The sequence below is a fragment of the Ammospiza nelsoni genome, chromosome 7 (genome assembly GCF_027579445.1).
Source record: "Ammospiza nelsoni isolate bAmmNel1 chromosome 7, bAmmNel1.pri, whole genome shotgun sequence".
NCBI lineage: Eukaryota > Metazoa > Chordata > Aves > Passeriformes > Passerellidae > Ammospiza > Ammospiza nelsoni.
In genome coordinates, this window is record NC_080639.1 from 30,539,439 (window position 1) to 30,560,115 (window position 20,677).

The 20,677-nt window shown below is 51.0% G+C and overlaps 1 protein-coding gene across 2 annotated transcripts in view; it reads right to left on the reverse strand.

Moving 5' to 3' along the window:
• The window catches only part of HEG1 (heart development protein with EGF like domains 1), a 51,619-nt gene extending 31,973 nt beyond the window's left edge, over positions 1-19,646 (reverse strand). Inside the window, exons 1-3 of one of the 2 annotated variants that reach the window (XM_059476150.1) lie at positions 19,346-19,646; positions 1,356-1,622; positions 145-363 (exon numbers count right to left, since the gene is read on the reverse strand). In XM_059476150.1, the coding sequence (XP_059332133.1) occupies positions 145-363; positions 1,356-1,622; positions 19,346-19,517 (658 nt within the window). In that variant the 5' untranslated portion in view covers positions 19,518-19,646. The remainder of the gene's footprint in view (positions 1-144; positions 364-1,355; positions 1,623-19,345) is intronic. The other variant, XM_059476151.1, reaches the window with a different exon arrangement.
• Between the last annotated feature and the right edge of the window lie 1,031 nt (positions 19,647-20,677).

Below are 20,677 nucleotides of genomic sequence, written 5' to 3' on the forward strand. Positions count from 1 at the left end.
GAGGATGGAGAGCTGGATCCACAAAGCTCTACAATACAGAACCAGGCTCAACCAATGCTGGCTACTCTGGGGAACAGCATTCACCTTGTTCCCAGGTGCTGAAACACTTTCCCAGTGCTCCTAGGCTGAACTGGGATGGCTCACCTGGGTGATGAGCTTCTGGAGATGAAGGCAGCAGCACTGTCCTCATGGTGTTAAACCCTGACCCGTTCCAGAGCCCATGGTGCCCTCCCTGTGTCCCCTCAGCCAAACTGGTGCTGACATCTTCAGAGCCTGCTGGTGTCCCCTCAGCAGCTGCAGGGGTGCTGGGAGCCCTCTTGCCTCTCCCTGGCATGTCTGCAGCGTGGTGATGGCTTCCAGGGTCTGGAAAGCAACAGGGAGAGGGTCATGTTCACCTGGAAAAGTTCTTGGGTGGCAGCAGCATCACCTGCAGTGGTACCCAGCCCTACCACATGCAACAGGAAGGGTCACAGCTGCATCCCTCACGTTTCCTCTGTTTAACTGCAGGAGGGATTGATGGGAACAGAGGGTTTCTGTTGCCAAAAAATAATGGCATTTTAAATATTGTCCTCATTTGAGCATGGCAAAAGAAACAGACTTTTTTTTTAGAGACATTAAAAATGCAGAAGGCAGTAAGGAGCTGATGCCAGAACAGTCCACAGCTGGCAGCCTGGGCATGCCAGCTCTACATTCTAGTCCCTAAGCAGAAAAAAACCAAGGAATCAAAAAAAATTAAAGAAAACCTCTATGCTTATATCTTATTTCAGCTGGGGATATTAAGAAAAAAACTGAAGTGGGGACAGGGCAATCATCACAGCTTTGTCTTGCTGCTCTGGGAAACAGGCCTTGACTTAAGTTCATATTTAAAAGAGTACATTGGTTTACTTATGACTGAAGATTATGAGCAGACCCAAAAGTAAGTGCTCACTTGCAGGATTTCCATGTAAGGACCTCAGCCACAAATCATCATCACAGCTGGTCAGGTATCCTTAAGCTGAGTTCTTATAGCCTAGGCTGGCCTTGCAGTGGGGTTCAGTTCCTGAGGGGAGAAGTTGTGGGGACACCCAGGGGTCTCAGCTCTTTGCACAGCCCCTGAGCTCAGTGGATGGGCAGGACCCCCTGGGTGCTGCTGAGTGCTGAAAAACATCAGCAGCAGCTCCAGAGAGTCATCTGTGTTGTAATGCTAAAAAACAAAGCCCAGCTTTCCTGAGAATGGATTTCTCCAATCCTGAGATTAGATTTCTCTCAAAAATCTGCATTTCTAGCTGTGGGGCAGCACTGCTTCCTAACCCAGTGGCTATGCTCAGTCCCTGGGCTGGGAGCAGTAACAGCAACTCTCACACCCATAAACTCACCAGGGGGATGGCTGTGGGTGAACAGGTGGGTGACTGTCCCAGCAGATGGGTTCTCTGGGGATCCTGCTCCTGGAGGGGTGACATCCCCATCACTGGCAGGGGGCACAGTGTGCCCTGTGACCCTGCTTGCTGCTGGCACTGCCCCGTGCCAGGCAGGCAGTGATGCCCACTCCCTGCTCCCAGCCAGCATCGTCACCAGCTCCACAGGAGCACCAGCAGTCCTCATCTCTGTGCTTGAGCTTCTCTCCTGATGGCTGCTTTCAATGACTAAAAGGAAAGACAAGAAAAACAACTTAGATCCCATCAGCACTGATGTGCAGGCTCAGCTCACTGCAGTAACACCAAGGCCAGGCTCTGAGCTCATTTACTTACAATAGAGAAAAATTTTGCATAATCAAAACACAGTCATGAAATTTATTTTTGGATTTGCACCAGTGGAAACTAGACTGGGGACCAAATACCAAAATCCACCTTTGTGCAAAAGACTAATTCAATTCAGCACCCTCAGGATTTTTTTGTGTTAGGAGAAATAAATTTTGAAAGGAGCTAAAAGAAAGTCTTAAACAAATAACTGATGGAAATACTTGCAGTGTAGGGTCCATGGCAGGAGTGTGAAGGTCTCCAGAGCAGAGCCCAGCACAGCCCCATTCTGAATGTAAGATGGGAGGGGAGAGGGCCCCACAGCTGCTCTCCTCTCTCCACTTGGTCAGTGCTTGCTGGACACCTGATCTCAAACCTCATCACCCACAGAGAGCTGGCAGGAAGCTGGCTGAGAACTGCAGGGCACCCAGGATGGTCAGTGTAACCCACCCAGCCACAGTGCAGCACTGGGACACAGGAGATCAGTGCATGGTGTGGGTAACATGGCCCACCCAGTGCCAAAGCACTCCAGGGTGATGAGATATTTTAGCAATTCTAACATTAATGTCTACCACAATACGAGAAACAAGACAAAAAAGAAGAAGATTGTGCATGAGTGGTGGTCCAGGGAATCACGGTTTCCAGCTTATGGTACCACACAGGGCTGTGAGGATTTCACTGCGTATCAGTTCACACAAAAATCAGCAGCCACCAACTATGTTACAGTCCCAAGGCTTGGCTGGCACTGCAGCCTCAGATGACCTTCAAAACCCACAACAAGCTCTGAAGTCAAAAGCAAGTCCAGATCTGAATGGGCAAGGTCCCTGTTTTGTCCATCTTCCTTACAACAAAATGCAGTCTCTGTCATGTGCATGGCATCCACAGGCAGCAGATAAAGGCAGTCAGTCTCTGCCCAAAAATTCTGATTTTGAAAGTTAAATCTGTTCTGGGCCTCCAAACATTTTCTGTAACAAAACTGTGTGCCCAACACAAACACCTACGGGACACATCTTCTTTGTATTGTATGTCTTCCTTGGAGTTGCTGTGCCTGTCACAACAGAGGTGGCAATTTCAGAAGTGGTGTCCCCTCTACATCTGCAATACCTTCAGTGGGAACTCGCCAAGAAACAGAGGGGTAGGTAGGACAGTCTGTATCTCATCCTGGGAGTCTAAGCCCCTGTGGGCCAAGGAGACAGGAGCTGTGGCAGAGCAGAGCCGCCAGGGTGGCATCACTGGCAGCCTCACAGTGGCTGCAATGCCGAGCAGCCACTGCCACCCAGAGCCCGCTCTGAGCCACCTCCCGTCCCACGGGACAAGCTCCTGGTCCTCACCAGCTGGACAAGGGGATGGGAAGTGGAGGGGATGCTTGCTGTGTTCATTTCCAAGCCAATACCCAGCCTGTAACTGTAGCCCACAAGTCCATTTATAGCAGCCCTGAAAAACGTGGCTGTGCTGGAGGGCAGTGCACTGAATTTCTCTCCATCCCCCTCGCACTAAAAGCTTTCAGCTGTGCAGCCCATGCTGACTGGAGAGCCTGTGGCCAGCTCTGCTGCACAGAGAGAAGGCAAAGCAGCAGATGCTTAAATAAACCCTTAGGGTATGAGGATAGACAGAGGGAAATCTGCTTTCCCAGGTTGCCAACTCATTTATCAACAAGGGCAGGCTAAAATATACAGCATCACACTTCAGCAGGCATTTCACTGCCACTTCTTAAAAACTAACCCTGGAAATGCGAGCAAGCAGTGCCTTCAGCTATGTTCCTTGATTGAATGAGACCAGTTCAAAATTAAAACACTGCTGTTTGCTTATCTGGTGGTTGTTTGCCCTGCAAACCCACCTCAGAGTGTTCTCTATCTTCTTTTGGCTCTGCAGAGATGCTGGGAATAAACTGAAGCAAAACCCTTCCCCTTATTGTGGGCGCCAGCAAACCTGGCTTTGAGCGCAGCCAGGCAGTGGAGGGGCTGAATGAGAAGGTATTATTTACACAGGCTTTTTAGAGTCATCTGGCATTTTTAACCCTCCCCTGCAAGGTCCTGGTGCAGGGAGGAAAACCTCATCCTAGCACAGGCTCAGCTCCCCAGATCAGCAGGTGCAGAGCATAAGCTACACTGGAAAATTCAACCCACAGCATGTAGTAAGGAAACCCCAAAAAAAACTTGTTCAACAAAATAGACATGAAATGTCACATCCATCAAGCCTACCAGAAGTGCAAGATAAAACCACAATATCCTCTTTGATTTGCCAGCAGAAATTAAGACTTCAAAGACAACCCTCCTCTGCAGCGGACAGACCAGATCAAACTTCTTCCCAAAAATTCCCCACGGGACCATCTGGCCTCCCCTGATGCTTTAAAGGCTTAAAGCAGAGTGGCCCTTTAGCTGAGGTGCTGATCTGTCACCAACAATTTCGTCACATCCTAAGCTGCCAACAGCTTTGCATGGTTTAACTCCACATAACCAGAGCCACTGAGAAATATTTGACTTCCAGCACAAAACCCTGCCACCCACTGGATTGGTGTTTTCCTTCCCAGTGAAAACTAGCAGTGATGCTCACCAGACAGGTCGAGGCTCGGAGTTACTTTTTCTTTGCAAGCATAACAAGCCCGAGGCTTGCTGTGAGCCGAGTTACACAGCTCAGCCAGGACAAACAGATCAAGTTCCAGCTGATTTCTCAAGGCTTTGGGCTTGCCCCTGGCAGCCCAGTTGGAGATCTACCTTGTGAGACTCCTGAAAAATCTCTTTTGGGCCAACAATTTTCTGTCTCCATCTGTGACACAGCACAGGCATTGCCCTGTTTCACAGCTGGCTGCTACCAAGGCAGTATTTAGGTGATGCTCACAACTCAACCATGGGTCAGCACAACACCAAAAAGCACAATAATGCAAGTTTTCTGCAGTGACTGTGATCACACACAGGGCGGGGAGGGAGGTGGGATGTATCCTACTGATGCCAGGAGAGCAGCATCCCCACAGGCAACGTTTGTCAGGAGATTGCAGCCAGCCAAGGCACACCACAAGCTATCCCAGCCCCACGGCTCCCCTGAAAATGGGATTTTTTTCCCCTCGAGGGCAAGAAAAATACTTTCTTGACAGGGGAACACAAATTTAAGAAGGAAAGAAGGAAAGCCAAGAGCAGCTGACTGGCTGTCCAGAGCAGCCCTTCACCCGGAGCATCCCTCGTGGGGAGGGTGGGCACTCCCTGGGGAGCATTCCCGCTGGGATGGGGATGGAGCCGCCCATGGAGCCGCTGTTCTGCCGGGGCTGCGGGAGCATCATCCCGTGCCCGCAGCGGCTCCTCCCGAGGACAGGCAGCTCTAATTATAAACCCCACATCTGTTAACGTTGCATAATCTCAACATCATCCGAGGCTCGCGGAGGGGAGAAAAAACTCATCCCGACTTGGAAAACTCCTGGCTGGCTGTAGGGAGAGGTTGGGAAGAAAGGCGGGTAGCTCGGGAGAAGCAGCGGGAGCAGAGCGGGGCCGGGCTCCAGGCTCGGGGCTCCGGTTCCTGCCGGGCTCTGGGTTTCGGGCTCCGGTCCCTGCCGGGCTTTGGGCCCTGCCGGGGCCGGGCTCTGGGCTCCGGTTCCTGCCGGGCTCTGGGCTCTGGGTTTCGGGCTCCGGTCCCTGCCGGGCTCGGCTCTGGGGCTCCGGTCCCTGCCGGGGCCGGCCTCTGGGCTCCGGGCTGTGTTTTGAACGAGCGGCTGCTGCTGCGGATGTCGGGATCATGGGTGGAGGCCGGTTAGGAGCCAAGCGAGTTTGTGCGAACAAAAGCTCAAGCCCTAAATCTGGACCGTCTAGGGCTCTCTGGGATTTTCAATTTCCTTCCTTGTTCTTGCTCTGAAAGAAGAAGTTTAAGGGCGGGGGGGGGGGGGGGGGGGGGAGTGAGCAGGGTGGGATGAAATGGAGGGTAAAAAAAAAATTCATACTTGAGATGGGTCAATTGAGAGTAAACACGCTGATAATACTGCTTAGGGAAGGTCCCTCGTGTGTGCTAAGTGCGGGAAAAATGCAAGAGGTTTTTAACCACATGCAGTCAACCCTGTTCTGCTAATTTTTTTTACATCTATACAAGGATTTATTCTGTCTGGATTAAGAGAGGTGGCAAGAGAGGGTGTATGGGGAAGAGAAGAGGTGCAGAAGCCTTACTAGAGCCTCTCATCCTTTGTGGGGGCTGGTTTGGATGCAGTATCCAATAGACACACGCCCTTGCTCTGGTGCTTCGGCTCCTCATCCTCTCCCCACTGGCCCCCAGGCAGAGCAGGACAGCAATTCACAGGATCTTCTGTCATTTTAACCATAATAGGAAGGATTTATGCAGGCACCAAAGGTGCCTAGAGCTTTAATATGTCAGCTCAAGAAAAGTGATGGGGATTTAATGGCAGCAGCAGCCCCTGCAAGCTCTGAATGCCAAGGGCCACATGGTTAATGCCCACCTGGCCACTTCCAGCCATGGGTGCCCCCAGGGCTGAGGACATCAGCATCATCCCCAGACACTCCAGTGCCACACCACAGCACCTTGTCTGCAGTTCTGCTTTGTGACAAAACCACTCTGCACTTCCACACCGCCTCCCTTCCGGGACCTGTAAAACCTCAGAGGATACTAAAGGCCATTTTTGCTTCCTACACCTTTTTTCAACATCCCAGAACCTGATGCTCAGAGATGCCTTTAGGAAAAAAAAAAACAGGATCCAATTACTGCTCTTAAAAGCAGTACCCTAAAGCAAGAAAACAGTAAGGAATCTCCAAAATAAATAGTACACAGAAATCTGTGTTCCTTTCTAAAAGCACAGGATATATGCATATGGAGTGCCCACAGCTGGGATAAAACCTGCACAGTGCAGGGACAGGATATTGTTCTGCTTATCAAGAGGTTTACAGCCTCTTAGTTTTGGTGTCCTAAACATTTCCCTGGGGAGGTGCAGGCTCCCAGATCACCTGTATGAGCCCATGTAATCCTAAGCTTCCTACTTATCATTCTTGGCCAGTTTGGTTCAATCCACAGATCCCTGAGACCACACGGATCCATGGGACCACCTGTGCTGTCTGGAAACCACAAGCCCGTGGCTCAGGGCAGATCCTCAAACCTCTTTTCATAGACTTTGGTTTTTAAACAGCTTTCAGCAACTGAATTAAAAAAAAGAAAAAGTCCTGGTTTATCATCAAGTCCTTGAAAAATACATTTATATAGATTCCACTTCCAACAGGGATAAGCCATGACTTACCATACTGCTAAAAAAACCATAACCATGCTGGAGCTACAGTAAAATCTCAATCCATCCATCCAGTGGAGATTGAACCTCCAGTGTCCCAGGCCCTGTGTCCTGATGGCCTTTCTTGAGCAGAAAGCCAAACCCAGCCATATTTTCTGGCTTGACAGCTCATTTCTGTTCTGCCCTGGAAGCCTCCCTCCAGTGTTAATGTGGGAAAAGCCCCTGCAGGCCCAGGGCAGAGCGAAGGCAGCCCCAGAAGCACTTAACAAAGGGATTTCTTTTCTACTGCTTTTAGTAAACATCAGTAAAACCAAGCCAAAATAAAGCTCCCTAAGTGCACAGCTCTCTGAGCACTCACACCTCCTCTCCATCCCCTTTCCTGAACCCTGCAATGCTGAAATGTCCCCAGCTACCCTGTCTGCAGCAGAGATCCCAAATGCTAAATCTCAGCATCAGCAAATTCCCTTCCAAAACCCCCGAGTCTTTTCTATAATGTCCTGCAGAAATATTACAGAAAATATCACCCATGTGTTGCCTCTCCTTCCTTTTTCTGAGGCTTTTAAAGCCCCCTGGAAGCTTTCCTAGTTGGGAAGGCAATGCTGCCCTCACCAGCACTCACAAGGCCAGAGCAAAAGCCACTCAGGGACCCAGCCTGGTGTCATTTTAGCTTCTGCTCCCATCCGAGGGCAGTGCTGCTGGAGACTATCAGACAGCTCGGGGAGGAAGTCTCCTGGCAGGACTCCACCAAAGTGGAGTTGCTAGGTCACTGGAACAATAAAAAGGCAAGAAAAAACATCCTGGCTGCGAAAAAGATGGGGGGGGGGGGGGGGGTGGAGAAAAATCCATGGTGGTGTGCACAGTTCTGGTGAAGGGGTAAGAAACAGGCTGGTGGGGCTGGAGGGAGCAGGACCAGGCTGCTGTCAGCTTCTGCAAGCACACAGCTTCACTTCTAACGTGGCTCTTTTCCAGACCTCTCGCACAAATACTTCCAGAAACCTGGAATTTGTCTGCAAGGTTTGCAGCTTGGGGTCAATATTTCCAGGGCAGCAAGTTCACTGTGCTGTGGAGAGATTTCACTGCACTTTGCCTGTTAGCTGGGCACCACAACCCACGGGATGGCTTTCACCCCAGCAGCTGCCCAGGCTCACTGAAACTGGCAATACAGGGAACCTGCCCCCAGCAGGGCTGGGCTTTGGTGATAAGGGCTGAGCATCTCTAAAGGGGCTGAGCACTGCACAGACCTGGGGCTTGGGCTCCCCTCTGAGGAAAGGTGCTAGAGGCTTAGAACCTGCAGGATGAAATTTTGCTGTCTGGAAAGTCTAATTTCCAGGCCAGAAGGAAGCATTAGCTCATTCTGTGTGACCTCATGATAACCAAAGCCATTCCATGAAGCTTATTTACTCCCAATATAAGTTCAGTGACTTGTATTTGACTTAAACAGATCTTGCAGGAGAAAGAAACACCCCAACTATTGGTATTTGTAATTACCTGAAAACCACAAGGACTGTGGGCTGAAGCACAGATTTTTCTGCACAAAACCTCAATGCGTATCAAAAAGTGATGCCAAGCAGTGGCAAAGGACATCTGCCCAAGGGGCTGAGGACTCAGCCTTTTGCAGACCCAGGTGAAAACAAGACTGTGTTTTCACATCCCACTCTGGAAACAAAACCAGAAGTCCCTGCTCCAAAGTGGTCTGAGTCCAAGACCTGCTTCCCACACACAGGAAGGGATAATAAATACTGGGAAGATGGAGGAAGGAGCAGGGAAAGGTGCTGCAATGCTGAGAGGTGAGGCTGGGAGCAGCCAGGGGCTGCCATGAGTCCCTGGGGACCAAGCCATGCTGCTCAGTGACGCAGGTGGGCTTTGGTCCAGGTGTCTTGACCAGAGCCTCACTCCAGCAATGTACTCAAGAGCTCCCCAGGGAACTATTCCCTGTGCTTAACATTAGGCACACGCCAAAGAGCTTTGCTGGCTGGCAGTCACTTCAGGGATGATGACCAGCCTGGGAATTGAGCAACTTCTCAAGGGCACTGCGGGGATGAGAGGGACAAGGAGCCCTCTTGGATGCAGGAAAATCATCAGCCTGCCAAGTGGTCGGTGCCATTTGGTGACATGCAGTCACAAGGCTCAGTGGATCCTTCCCTCCATGTAGACCAGCAAAATGCAACCCCATCTCAAGGGAAAACTGAGTGTAGCCCAAGCCTGACACCCAGGTTGGATGCAGGGCATGATGTCATGGCAGCAGGAACCATGGATGCTCTCGTGGCTCCTGCCCTTCAGCAAGGGGCACTGAGACTTGTGAAGGGATGGAGAAAAAGGCAAACAGGCAAAAAAAATAAATACAGCAGCTTAAAGAGAAATGAATCCCCAGAAGAGACAAGGGCCCCCACCTCCCTTCCCCCATCTGCTGCCAAAGGATGATGATCTAAATCACATTTCCTAGATGACACCGCGCCGATCTGCCCCGGAAGCAGCGGTGGCAGCTCAGGATGGCGCCGGCCCTCCTTCTTCCAGGGGATGAGCCAGGCCTCTCCCCTGGCACTGGCAGAGCTGCCACCACTGACAAGCAGAGGAGCAGCACTGCCAGGGACAGGTGGAACAGAGGTCCTGCCCCACAGCCACCACTGTGCCACTCCTCGGCAGCCACACGTTTCCTTTCCGAGAACGGGGGAAGGGATTTACCACTTCCAGTGCCTCCTTGCAAATGTTTCAGGGAGGATGAAAAATAAACACCTTCTTTCAGATGTGGGCAGCAGTAGGAATGAGTGCTGGAGAAGGGCAGGGCTGGGCTGTCACCCTCTGAGATGTCACTGAGGGCTCAGGGGGAGTCATGGTCAGGTCACATCCTACCTCGATGCATACGGGCACGGGGTGGTGAGCAAGGCAGAGCAGAATACTGAGAGGACAGAAATCTGTGCCCCAAACCCACCTGCCCACACAAAGACACAGACTACCCAGCACAGAGCCACCACACATCAACTGCCTTGGCACATCCATGTGACCACCAACTTCAGTCTTAACCCAGCATGTGACACAGCTTAACAACACCCTACAATCTCCAGGTCTAGCAGCACTTTGCAGGACAGGATGATGAGGATCTCTGACTGCATGCTGGGGACTGTCCTCAGAGGCCACAAAATTGCTGTTATTCCCATTCCCCAATTTAAAAGCCTCCTGGTTCATTTAGCTTTCCTCATGCATCACATTTGCTACCTGTTCCTAAGAAGAGACCATCTTCATGATTTTCTGCATTCTCTGATTGTTTCCCTCCTAAGAAACATCCTTTCAAAGGGCCTTTATCTGCAGGGTTGGCTGACGGTCTAATACTGCATCCCCATTCTGCACTTGCTGAAAGAGCTGATAATGTCCTAAAAAGAATTAACATTTAGATGTTAGTCCTGTAACCAAATCTGAATCAAACAATGATGACTGTTCAAATGTCTAAAGCTACTCAGGGGTATTTTCATTTAAGCCCTACCAAGCTTGTACCAGGGATGAGGAGGTTTCTAAAGATGCCTTTGTGAGTACCAGCCACTGAAACCCTTCTCCTTGTCCCTCCAGACACAGATACAATTATACCCAGCTCCAGCACAAAGATAAAGGCTGAATTACAAGAGCAGCATTATGCTCCACAATCAGGGTCCTTGATTCCAATTGACAAGGAGCTCAAATCATGCGCAGTTGGTCTGTGGATGCTTCCACTCCTGGAAATCATTCCCATCACAGCAGAGAATCGAGTTCAATAGACAGGGTTACCTTCTGCATTTCCTCCCCAAATTCCTAAATTACCTTGTCAGTTTGGGAGATCTTACAAGTAATGCAGGTTCAAACCTGGCCAATACTTGTCTGGGATATTTCTTTGCAGAAGGTTTAACTATCAGCTGCTTCAGTTTCCCTGATAAGAAAGTGTTTTCTTACCTATAGTGGCATGGATGTAGCAGGACAGTTATTCAGAGATGCAGTGAAATCCTTCTCATTTCTAAAAAAGTGGTGTATTTATCTACCATTCTGGGTGATCCCAGAAGATAGGGAGGAGATATATTGAGATCCCTTGGGAAATGTCTTGAGATCTCTTACAGACCTGCCTTTTGCTTTTACAGAGCACTCAAAACCAAAGCCAAATGAAAAATCCCTCAAATATCCAAACTCCCACATTAACCCCCCAATTTATGCATACTCCAGAAAGTGCTGTCCTCCCCCCAAAATCGATCCTGACACCCTGGGTGGGTGGGCAGCAGAACTCTCCTCCTAGGCTATCAGAGAAGGCATCTTTTGGACAATACATTGAAGCCAAACTTAGTGTGATTCATCCCTGCTTCAGCAAAGTTCACCAGAGCGTGACGCTTCACATCAGTCCTCAGGGCTTAAGAGATTTTCCACAAGAGGAAGGGTGTTAACACCAGCATCCTAACAAGCAGTGACGTGAATAATTGTGCTCCATAGATCTAAATTCCTCTTGTCACTCCAGAGACAGAAGTGCCTTTTAGCATGCTCTTCAAGGAAAAAGAGAGCCCACCTTTGCTACCAGTAAGCAAAGCAGCCTGTCCGTCAGTCCAAAATGCCCGCCCAGGGTTTCTTCTGTGCTCTGGAGATTTCACAGGAATCTAAGGGTGGTTCTGGTAGCAGAAATTACCACAGTGTCGGCCTGGTTATAGAGGCGAGAGGTAACAGAGAGAGACCGATCCTGTAACAGCCCTCAAAACCTCTGCCATCACAGCCTGCTGAAAAATGCTGAGAAAAACGCCCTAATGTGTGTGTGCAACTCGATGTCTTCTGGGAAATGCAGCCTGGGCTGTACCCCTGGGACAACAGCTAACCCTGCTGGCTTAACCCTTTGTGCACAGTCTGCATGCCTTTCTATCAAACCACTTAAAATTCCTCCTCACTCCTTTCCCACTGACTTTATCTCAGAGTTAAAAAGAAAACATTATTTTCTCCCAAACTTAAGTGGCAGGAGCCTTGTTGCCATCAAACCGCTGTGCAAAAGGTCCCTCAAACATCTCTATGTTTGCCTTGGCAAAACAACTGCAAAGGTCATGGCACTTCCAGAGGACTTTTTCCAAGCACCAGATTGGAAGCCCAAGATGGGGTGTCCACCCTGCAAGGCAAAGGGAAGGACCTGCAGCATGTGGTCACAGTGCAAGTGACAAGATCACCCTCAGCCAGAGCACAGTCAGAACGCTGCACTGCTCCATGGCCATGCAAAGAGTGGCAAGGCACATGGAGCTTGTTTTTCCCAGTGGAGAAGCAATCCACCAAGGTCAAGGTGCTTGCACAAGGTATTCAAACAGCTGGACAGAGAACAACTGGGTTTGCCCTCGGCATTCCTGCTGCGCTCCCTCTCTTCCCCTAGCACAGCAGGACAGTGCAGAGGGCTGCACTTCTCCTGCAGATGCAGATGCCAAGCAGGGGTGTCTGAAACAACCCTTCTGTCTGGACACAAAAGCTTCTGGAGACCAGCTCTGAGCTAGCGGTATTTTTAAATAAACCCAACCTGGGCTTCCTCTGTGACTCCTAGCATTGCAGCTAATAGTTTCCAGGCTTTTCTATCTACCATCTCAACAGCCAGACGCTCTTCTTCTACCCCTCTAAGTGATTCTCCTGTAATGACAACTCCAGGAGTTGGGGTTTTAGGGAAAGACAGCCAAATCTTAGGAGGCTCTTGACACAGATCCTGACTTTTGGCAGCAGTGCTCCCTCACCCACAGCTGGGATGCTGACTGCAGCTTGGGAGATGCTTAAGTAACCAACTGCAAACCTATTTATCAAATGACTCCAAGTCAAGGGCACAGCAGATGCAAAAGCAGATATAACCCTCCTCAACAGCCCTGCCTGTACAGAGAACAGGCAACTGAAAATAGCTCCATCCAAAGCCACCGAGGGATGGGGGAAGCAGCACAGCAACAGTTTGTAGGTTATTACACCCTATTATTGTAGGTTATTCCATCCTGTTTATGCATTTCAGGCACTTTTTAAATGATAGTTTTTTATATCTCACGCATTTCATACTGGTTTCTGAAAGGATGAAGCTCCTGAGGCAGCTTTGTTTGTTCTCATACATTAAAACAAATTAGCCTGGAAGGCAGGGACCTCCAAGACAGCAGGTTCCTACAGGTTTTGTGAAGAGCAGCACTTTGGCAGAGCAGGCTCCAGTGAGTGCCCAGCCTGGGGAGCTGCTGCACAGACCAAGGGGGCTCCCCATGGCTGAGTCCATGCCCTGGCCACAGGACCTGCACACACTCAGCACCCACAGAGCCCAAGATAAGCCACAGCACACACCAATGCCACACATCCTGTGGCAAGCAGAAGAGGACAAACCACAGGCTTTTGAGCCTTCTGAGTGGAAACCTTGCATCATTTTACCTTCCTCCAGCTGATCCCTGTGCTCAGCCTGGGTCTGCCTGTCCCTTCTCCATGTCTTCATGACCATGAGTGGCCATCACCCTCTCCAGCACCCAGATGAGACAAAAAAACAAATTAACAGCAAATAAGGGATATAACCAAGGTCCTAAAATCTGTATTATATACCTCACAGTACTCAGATCTTACAAGAGGTCTCGTTTTATATAGGGGCTGGTTCTTATCCCCTTTTTCCCCTGTTCTCTCCAGAGCACTTCAGCAAACCAGGTCTGACAGCAGCATTTCTACAGCACAGGCAACAGCTACACTAATAGCTTGGAGGAGCTGAAGTTTACAGAGCTTCCTTTACTCAAGGGAACTGCATTTTTCTAAGATTATATTATTACTTGGGCTGGTTGCTCAGTAATGCAACATCATTTCCCTTTTGGGTGGGAAAATTCTCTCCTTGTCCTCAGATGTGAATGATTTCAGCCTGAAAGGATGAAGGCAGACTCCGCATGAACTGTGCCCCTTGCTGAAGCAGCAGGATGTTATATATATAACAGCTGGGCATTAAAAAATATATGGTGATGGGTGCACACACATCAGCTGCATGTATGCAGAAAATGGTGAGAAAGAAGGGGTGCCAGATGTGACAAAACCATTTCCTCCTGAGAGGCACCCACAGACTTCATTCTTTCACCACGCCTGTGCTTGTAGCCCTCTTGCATCTCCTCTGGATGAATATCCCAGCAAATGAACCTCTCATATTTACAGAAACAGCAAATTACAATGCAAATGTTGCAAAAACTGCTCAAAGAAATAAAAATTTGAATTTGTAATCAGGTCTGCTGCCACTGAAAATTGGATTCTGCCTTCTGTGTTCAGCCATTCAGGAAAGAGAAAAAGCCTATTGTATGACCTACATCTTCAATTGAATGTAAATAACAGGGCCTGTGGTTGGGGTACTCAGGCCTCATGACAAGCTACAGACTATGGATTTTGCATTGAGCATTTTCAAGGGAATATTCCCAACTACCAACCTTTGATTCGCTCGGAGCACCTCCTGACACTCCAGCTGGTCAAACTGCCCCAGTGCTGCTTTGCACCATTGCAACAGCAGAGAGGCACCAGAGCAGGTGCCAAGATCTGGCCCTGCCTCTTTCCAGAGGAGCTCTGTGCACATCTGAGAGGATCAGCCCAGGTTTCAGCAGTGCTCTTTGTCTGCCTAGAAATATCCCGACACCCCCAGGCTCCTCACCCCTCCATACCAGAGAAACTCTTTTGACACTATGTGAGGAAGGAAAGCCAGAATCCAGAGGATTTACACTGACTATCTACAACCTATCCAGCTCCAGACTATTTCTCTGGGGGTATTTCAGGGATTGCAGCCCTGCCTGGAGCACCCCAGGTGGCTGGAATGGCACAGAGAGAGGCAGAAAGCATTTCTGTGCTGCAAAAAGTCAGCAGGCTCAGCCACAGCTGAACCTTGCCATTCTGTAGCTATCCTTATTTCAGAAATGGCACACAGCTCCCATGGATGGGGAACCCACAGTGCCAGCCAGGAGGTTCCTCTGGCAGCAGCTCCAAAGCACTGTGGACGTTGGTGGTGCCTTAATCTCTACATCACAGCACTGAAACCCTATCGATGTACTGACAGGTTTTATTGGCTTGATTAGCTTGTTATTTGAAACAGTTCTGTATTCTGCTGGGGTTATTTTGTTAGCATGGATGAATGCTTCATTTAAACCAACACAACCAGACTGATGCTAAAAAGTTTCATGTTTTACATTTTGGGTGAACAGCTACGGTCAGCAGCATCCATTCATTTTCACTATGAGCACCAAAACAAACAGCCTTTCTAACCTGGTATCATAACCCTTCTGTTAAATGAGCAAAATCCTCTGCCACCTCTGAGAGATGTGAGGGTGATGGAGTCAGTCTCAGCAGCTCTGACATGCTCCCTGCAGATGAGCAGGGTGGGGAGAATGGAGGGAGGATGGAGCACATACAAGAGCTTGAGAGTTCAGTCATGGAGACTTTCTGACTGGCAGCCCAAAAATTGGTATCTGTAAGAGCAGGTGAAGGAAACAAGTTGTCCCAGAAACTTCACACTCCTCTAAACAGATCAGTATCTGCAACTTCTGATACTGAAAAGAATATTTGCTAAGGAATGCACCCCCACACCAGCAAGGCTGGTACCAGCCCCTGCAAACATGGCAGCAACAGCCCATCTCCCTTGTCCCCCCAGCCACGAGAAAAACATCCAGCAAGTTAAATTATCCCTCTGAAGTGGTGTGGTGCTGGAGCAGAACGTGCTGCCAACACCTACTGGATGGGCACAGGCTGGCACTGTGGTTTGGGGCTGGGAAATGAGACTTTGGGGGAGCCCAGCAATGGGCAGCTCTCCCCTCGCCCCTGCCTGTTCACATCCCCGCAGGCACAGTCACTGTGCATGGCAGTGCCCATCAATACCCATCACTGTGTGCTCCCTGCCAGCCAGGCCACACAGCTATCCCTCAGACCACTCATTTAGCACTTTAATATCACATCAAGTGCTTCGACAAATTGATGTGAACCCAGCTGCTCAGTGGACAAACCCTGCTACCTTCCAGGGCTTGAGAAGAGGAACAGGCAGGAAAGCTGATCTCCAATCTTCCTCTGTTTCTGAAGTGCATTTTTTTCCTTGTCTTTTCTTTTTTGCTTTAAATTATGCACCCCAAAGGAGCAGAGCTAAATCCATACAACCCCAGGGAGTTCATGTTCACAGCCCACCAACCAAATCCACTCAGAGCTCACAGAGGAGCAGCAAAGATGCCCGAGACAGGAAAACCCTGCAGCCTTTTGATAGCAGTGCTGAGGCACAGGAGGCAATTCTTCCTTGTCCCTGCACCACAGGGGGAGGGAGCATCCTTCCTGCACCACCCACAGTCACCTGAAACTGCATCAAAGCCAGAGAGCAGCATCTTGCATCTCTCTGCATCAGTCTGGCTGCAGGGAGAGCTGGGCTCTGCCCCCAGAAGCCACAAAATACATACTGCAAAATGTGAGGCAGGTTTGGAGGCAACACTATACCTTTGTGCAAACAAACATCCTCAGCATCTTCTTCCCCCCTCCTAACTTTGCTTATTCCTCACACAAAGTTTCAGGCAGAAAGTTAAAAATATACATAAATAAATACAGATTTTTTACCCCTTCTGAGAGTTTTGGAAAGTTTCTCCCAGCAGCCAGCCTAAACCTCTGTTGCAACTAAAGCTGGTTCCTTCTCAGGCAATTTCACACCTCATTGCCAGGGCTCCCACCAGGGAAGCTGCATAGAAAGGTGGCACCTGCCATGGGAGAGAGGGAGCAGGGACAGAAGGACAGACACAGATGGCAGCAAAGCAGATCAGCTTCTCAGGGAAAGCCCTTTGCCAGGGGCTCCGTGCTGTGCTGGGCACCCTGGCAGGGCACCTGTGAGGGTAGAAGTGGCAGGAAAAGGGACATGGCAGGAACAGGGAGACCCCAGCCACAGTGACTTTGTCAGGGGCTCGGTGGTACCTCTGCTGTCCTGTGGTGTCACTGGAATTATTCCCATTTCACAGATGGGAAACCTGAAATTCTGAGACCTGCAGGAGGACAGAGCTTGTAACCAAACCCTGTCCTGACCCAGGCTGGTGGCAGACAGTGCCCTTCAGCTCATTCAGCGCCCATGTGAAGTTGTGCCAGAAGAGATTTCATGGAGAGATTTGGTAATGCTTTAACTTTACTGTCACCAGCTTTCTTGCTTCCTACTTCACCTATTTTTTTCCTGTGTTACTGTCCTTGGGTTCAGACAGTATTATAAACACAGGCTAAAGCCATCTGTCCTCATCTCCCAGCAGACAAGCCCACAGAGGGTCTGGCAGGGAGGGCGGCAGATGCAGGCTGAGGCACAAGCCGGCCAGGAAGGCAGTGAGGCTGCAAGGGCAGCCCTGCTCCCTTGCCCCACGCTTTGTGAGAGACTCAGAAGCCCCATTTCTACACCCACTGCCTCACCATCTGCTCACTAAGCCCGGCCTGAGAAAGGGCTTTTGCCACCCAGCCCCAGAATGCTGCAAAGGGAGATGTAATCTTCATTTCCTGGCAGTGCCAGGGTGATGGGTTCACAAGAAATGGTCCCCCGGCTTCAAGCAAGTGTTTTCAAAGGTGGGACATGCCTCCAGAGGGGCAGGAGCAGTGGTGACACAAAGAGGGACTCTGGAGTCTGCAGCTCAACCTGAGGGTGATTCGGGAGATCCCCAGCCCGCTCCTGCAGCACCAGACAATTCCCGTGACTGACAGGCATGGAGCTGGCGCTAACAGCGAGTGAATCGCAGCTGTCAGGAGCCAGGGTAATTCACGGTGCCGTTTGCTGGGGAGAGAGCTGGGCTATTTGTCACTCCTTCACGGCATGCCCTGCTCCTTCTGGCTGTGCCTGACATCATTCGCAAGCACCTGTGGCTGCTGAGCCCTGGCTGCACGGAGCAAAGCCTGCACCCCCGAGCCGGCCAGCCAGGCACTGTGGGCTGACAAATGGCTCTTCCAGCATGTGGACACATAGTCCGAGCTTTTCAGACTCCTAACAAAGGAAATGCATTCCTCTACTGACTCTCAGGAGTCATCAAGGTCACAGGAAAAGATGCCAGACTGAAAGCTGAGATTAAATTAATTTTTTTTTTTCTGTCCGCTGAGGAATCTGCGCAGCTTTCAACAAATAATAGGTGAGCAGTTTGCTGGCAAGTTGCAGATTTTATCTTCACAAGGTTGGTAGCAGGTAAGACAGCATTATTCTCTCCCAGTTTGGAGGGCAAACCGATACTTGGAGAGGCACAAAGAAGTAGCTGAGCTGGGAACAGACCCAAATCTCCTTCATTTCCATGCAGTATCCTAGTCACAAAGCTGCTCTCACAAGCACTGCTAGTTAGGAGCTTTCTAATCCACTGCAGGCTACATTCCAGCTGATGTCCCTAGCTATACATTGGTCTAGTCTGGATACATCCTACAAAAGCATGCCTTGGGTTTGTGACGAAAATGAAAAGGTTATAAATGTACTTCCTCACATTTCCTGAAATTTTACAGCTCCATGCAACTAAACTTAACCACAAGTTCCAAAGCACAATATTCTCTCCACATCAGAAATTAAAAGATAAAATTTGACAGTCCAGTTTAGGCAGGCAATGAATGCTAAAACCCACTTAAAACCTACGCAGGATTAATTTGACATATTGGATTCCTTATACCACCTGCAGACACTCGGTGCTTTCCAAACTCATTGAGAATTAGTCATCCTTAGAGCTATGTGCCTTCTTTGGTGAGCAAGTGAGCCAGTTTACTGAATGACACTTGAAACATCCCTGCTTGTTCTGGGAAAAATAAGATTTATCCTGTGCTGGAACCACATTCAGCACAATCTGTAAAGCACGAAACTAGGCACTGCTTGTGATAATAGCACTGAAGATGTGGCATAAAAGGAAAAATTTGACTCTATACATGACTAATCTGACAGTCTGTAGGCGACTAGAAAAGGAGGGTATTTACAGAGAGCTGATGGCATCTGTCCCCACACCTGATAGGGGTCAGTACCTAAGGAGAGATGAGAGCATTGCTGGAGACAAGCAGGAGGCAGCCCAGACCCCGAAGACCACCTACAGGAACCCCCCGTTTCCCACCTGGATGGGTGAACACATGTGGACAGCACTCCTGGTGTCCCCCAAAACCCTTCTCAAGTTCCTCGGTGAAGTTTGCACTGCTCGCCTTCCAGTCTGTCCACACAGCCACAGCGTGTTTACACTTTCCCACCCACCATTCCCATCCCAAACCTTCACCCACTGAAGCAGCTGTAGGACAGTGAGCTGGGCAAGGTTAAAAAGGAAAAGGAACTGGGGGGGAGTGTTACACTTCCCAGCTGAGCCAGCTCTGGTGATGTCGGGATGCTCAGCACCCACAGCAGCGGAGCCGTGGGGACAGCGCGGGGTCCCACACCACGAGAGACCCGCACCACGCGGACCCCGCACTCTCCGGCCGCTGCCGGGACGAAACCCCGTCCGTCCCCTTTTCCCCATCCCCATCGCGGAGCACTCACCCGGGCTGCCGGCGGGAAGCGAGGAAGGGCGGCCGAGACGGTTTCGGGACGGAGGAGGAGGAGGGGGAGGTGGAGGAAGACGCCGCGGGGAGGCGAGGGGCAGCGAGCCGGCCGGCGGGACCGGGACCAGCCCCAAGCCCAGCAGCAGCAGCAAGGTGCAGGCTGCCGGCATGGCGCTGGGGGTGGATGCAAGGGGAGCCGGGGGGGGGCAGGGGGGTGGCTGTTCACATACCCGGAGCGGGGCAATGAATAACCACGTAAATAGCGATTTTTTAATGAATTCCCCGTGCCCCCCCCCCCTCGGGGCGGCGCCTCAAAAGTGCGGGGTGCCCATAGCGGAGGGGGTGAGGGGGGGGCCCGGCCAGCAGCGGCAGCAGCCTGCGGCCAAGTGCCGGCGCCCGAAAGTAAAAGGGCAGGCGGCGGAGGCTCCTCCTCGAGCCTGACATCACCCAGCCGCGGCTCGGCTCGGCTCGGCATGGCCCGACTCCCCACGGCCCCCCCCCACCCCGGCCCGGCCCGGCCCCCAGCGGCCGCCCCCTCCCGCCCCGCGCAGCCTCGGGCCGCCCGCTCCCTCACCCGGCTGGCTGCGGCAGCACCGGGACTATTAGCACTAGTAATAACAATAATAATAATAACGCTCCTTTTTACTTCTACTTTATTTTTCCTGATGCATCTGCCAACCGCGCCGGGCGAGCACGACCCCCTTGCCCGCCGCCGCGGCCGTCGCGGAGCTGCCCCGGTTCGGTTCCGCATTAAACGCGGGCAGCGCGCGGGCCCCGCACCCGGCGAGCACGGCCGGGTCATCCCCCTCCCGCCCTGAACTTAAATCCCATCGAAATCGAGTCCTTGGCAAATAACTTCAGCTTTTTTCTTGCTTATAAAGCTGACTCCCTTTTGAACGCCGGCAGCAGCGTTTGAGGGTGCAGTTTCTGGCAGTGGTGAATTTCCCAGGCCGGGCTGTACGGGAGGCAAAGGATTTCCCTTCATTGTTCTGAAATTCCCCTTCATAATTTCATGCTCCTAGCTCTGGGAGGGAGCACGCCGCAGAGCAGTGGGCCGGGCTTTGCCGGGGCTGCCGGCATCCCCATGTGCCGGGTTTAGGGTCCACCTGAGCTCTCCCTCTCCGGGGAGCACAAACCCGCTCTGGCCCACCTCTCCCCTCCAGTCGCTCCTGGGCCCTGCACTTTCCCTCTGGTTCTGCCTCAGAATCAGACCTGATTTCCGCAAGCCAAGCAGAACCCGACCTTCCGGAGGAGAGCGTAGCTGGTGACAACTCACCGCGTCCGGACGGCTGCAGCACCGAGCAAACCCGGGGTCCGCTCCACAGCCCCC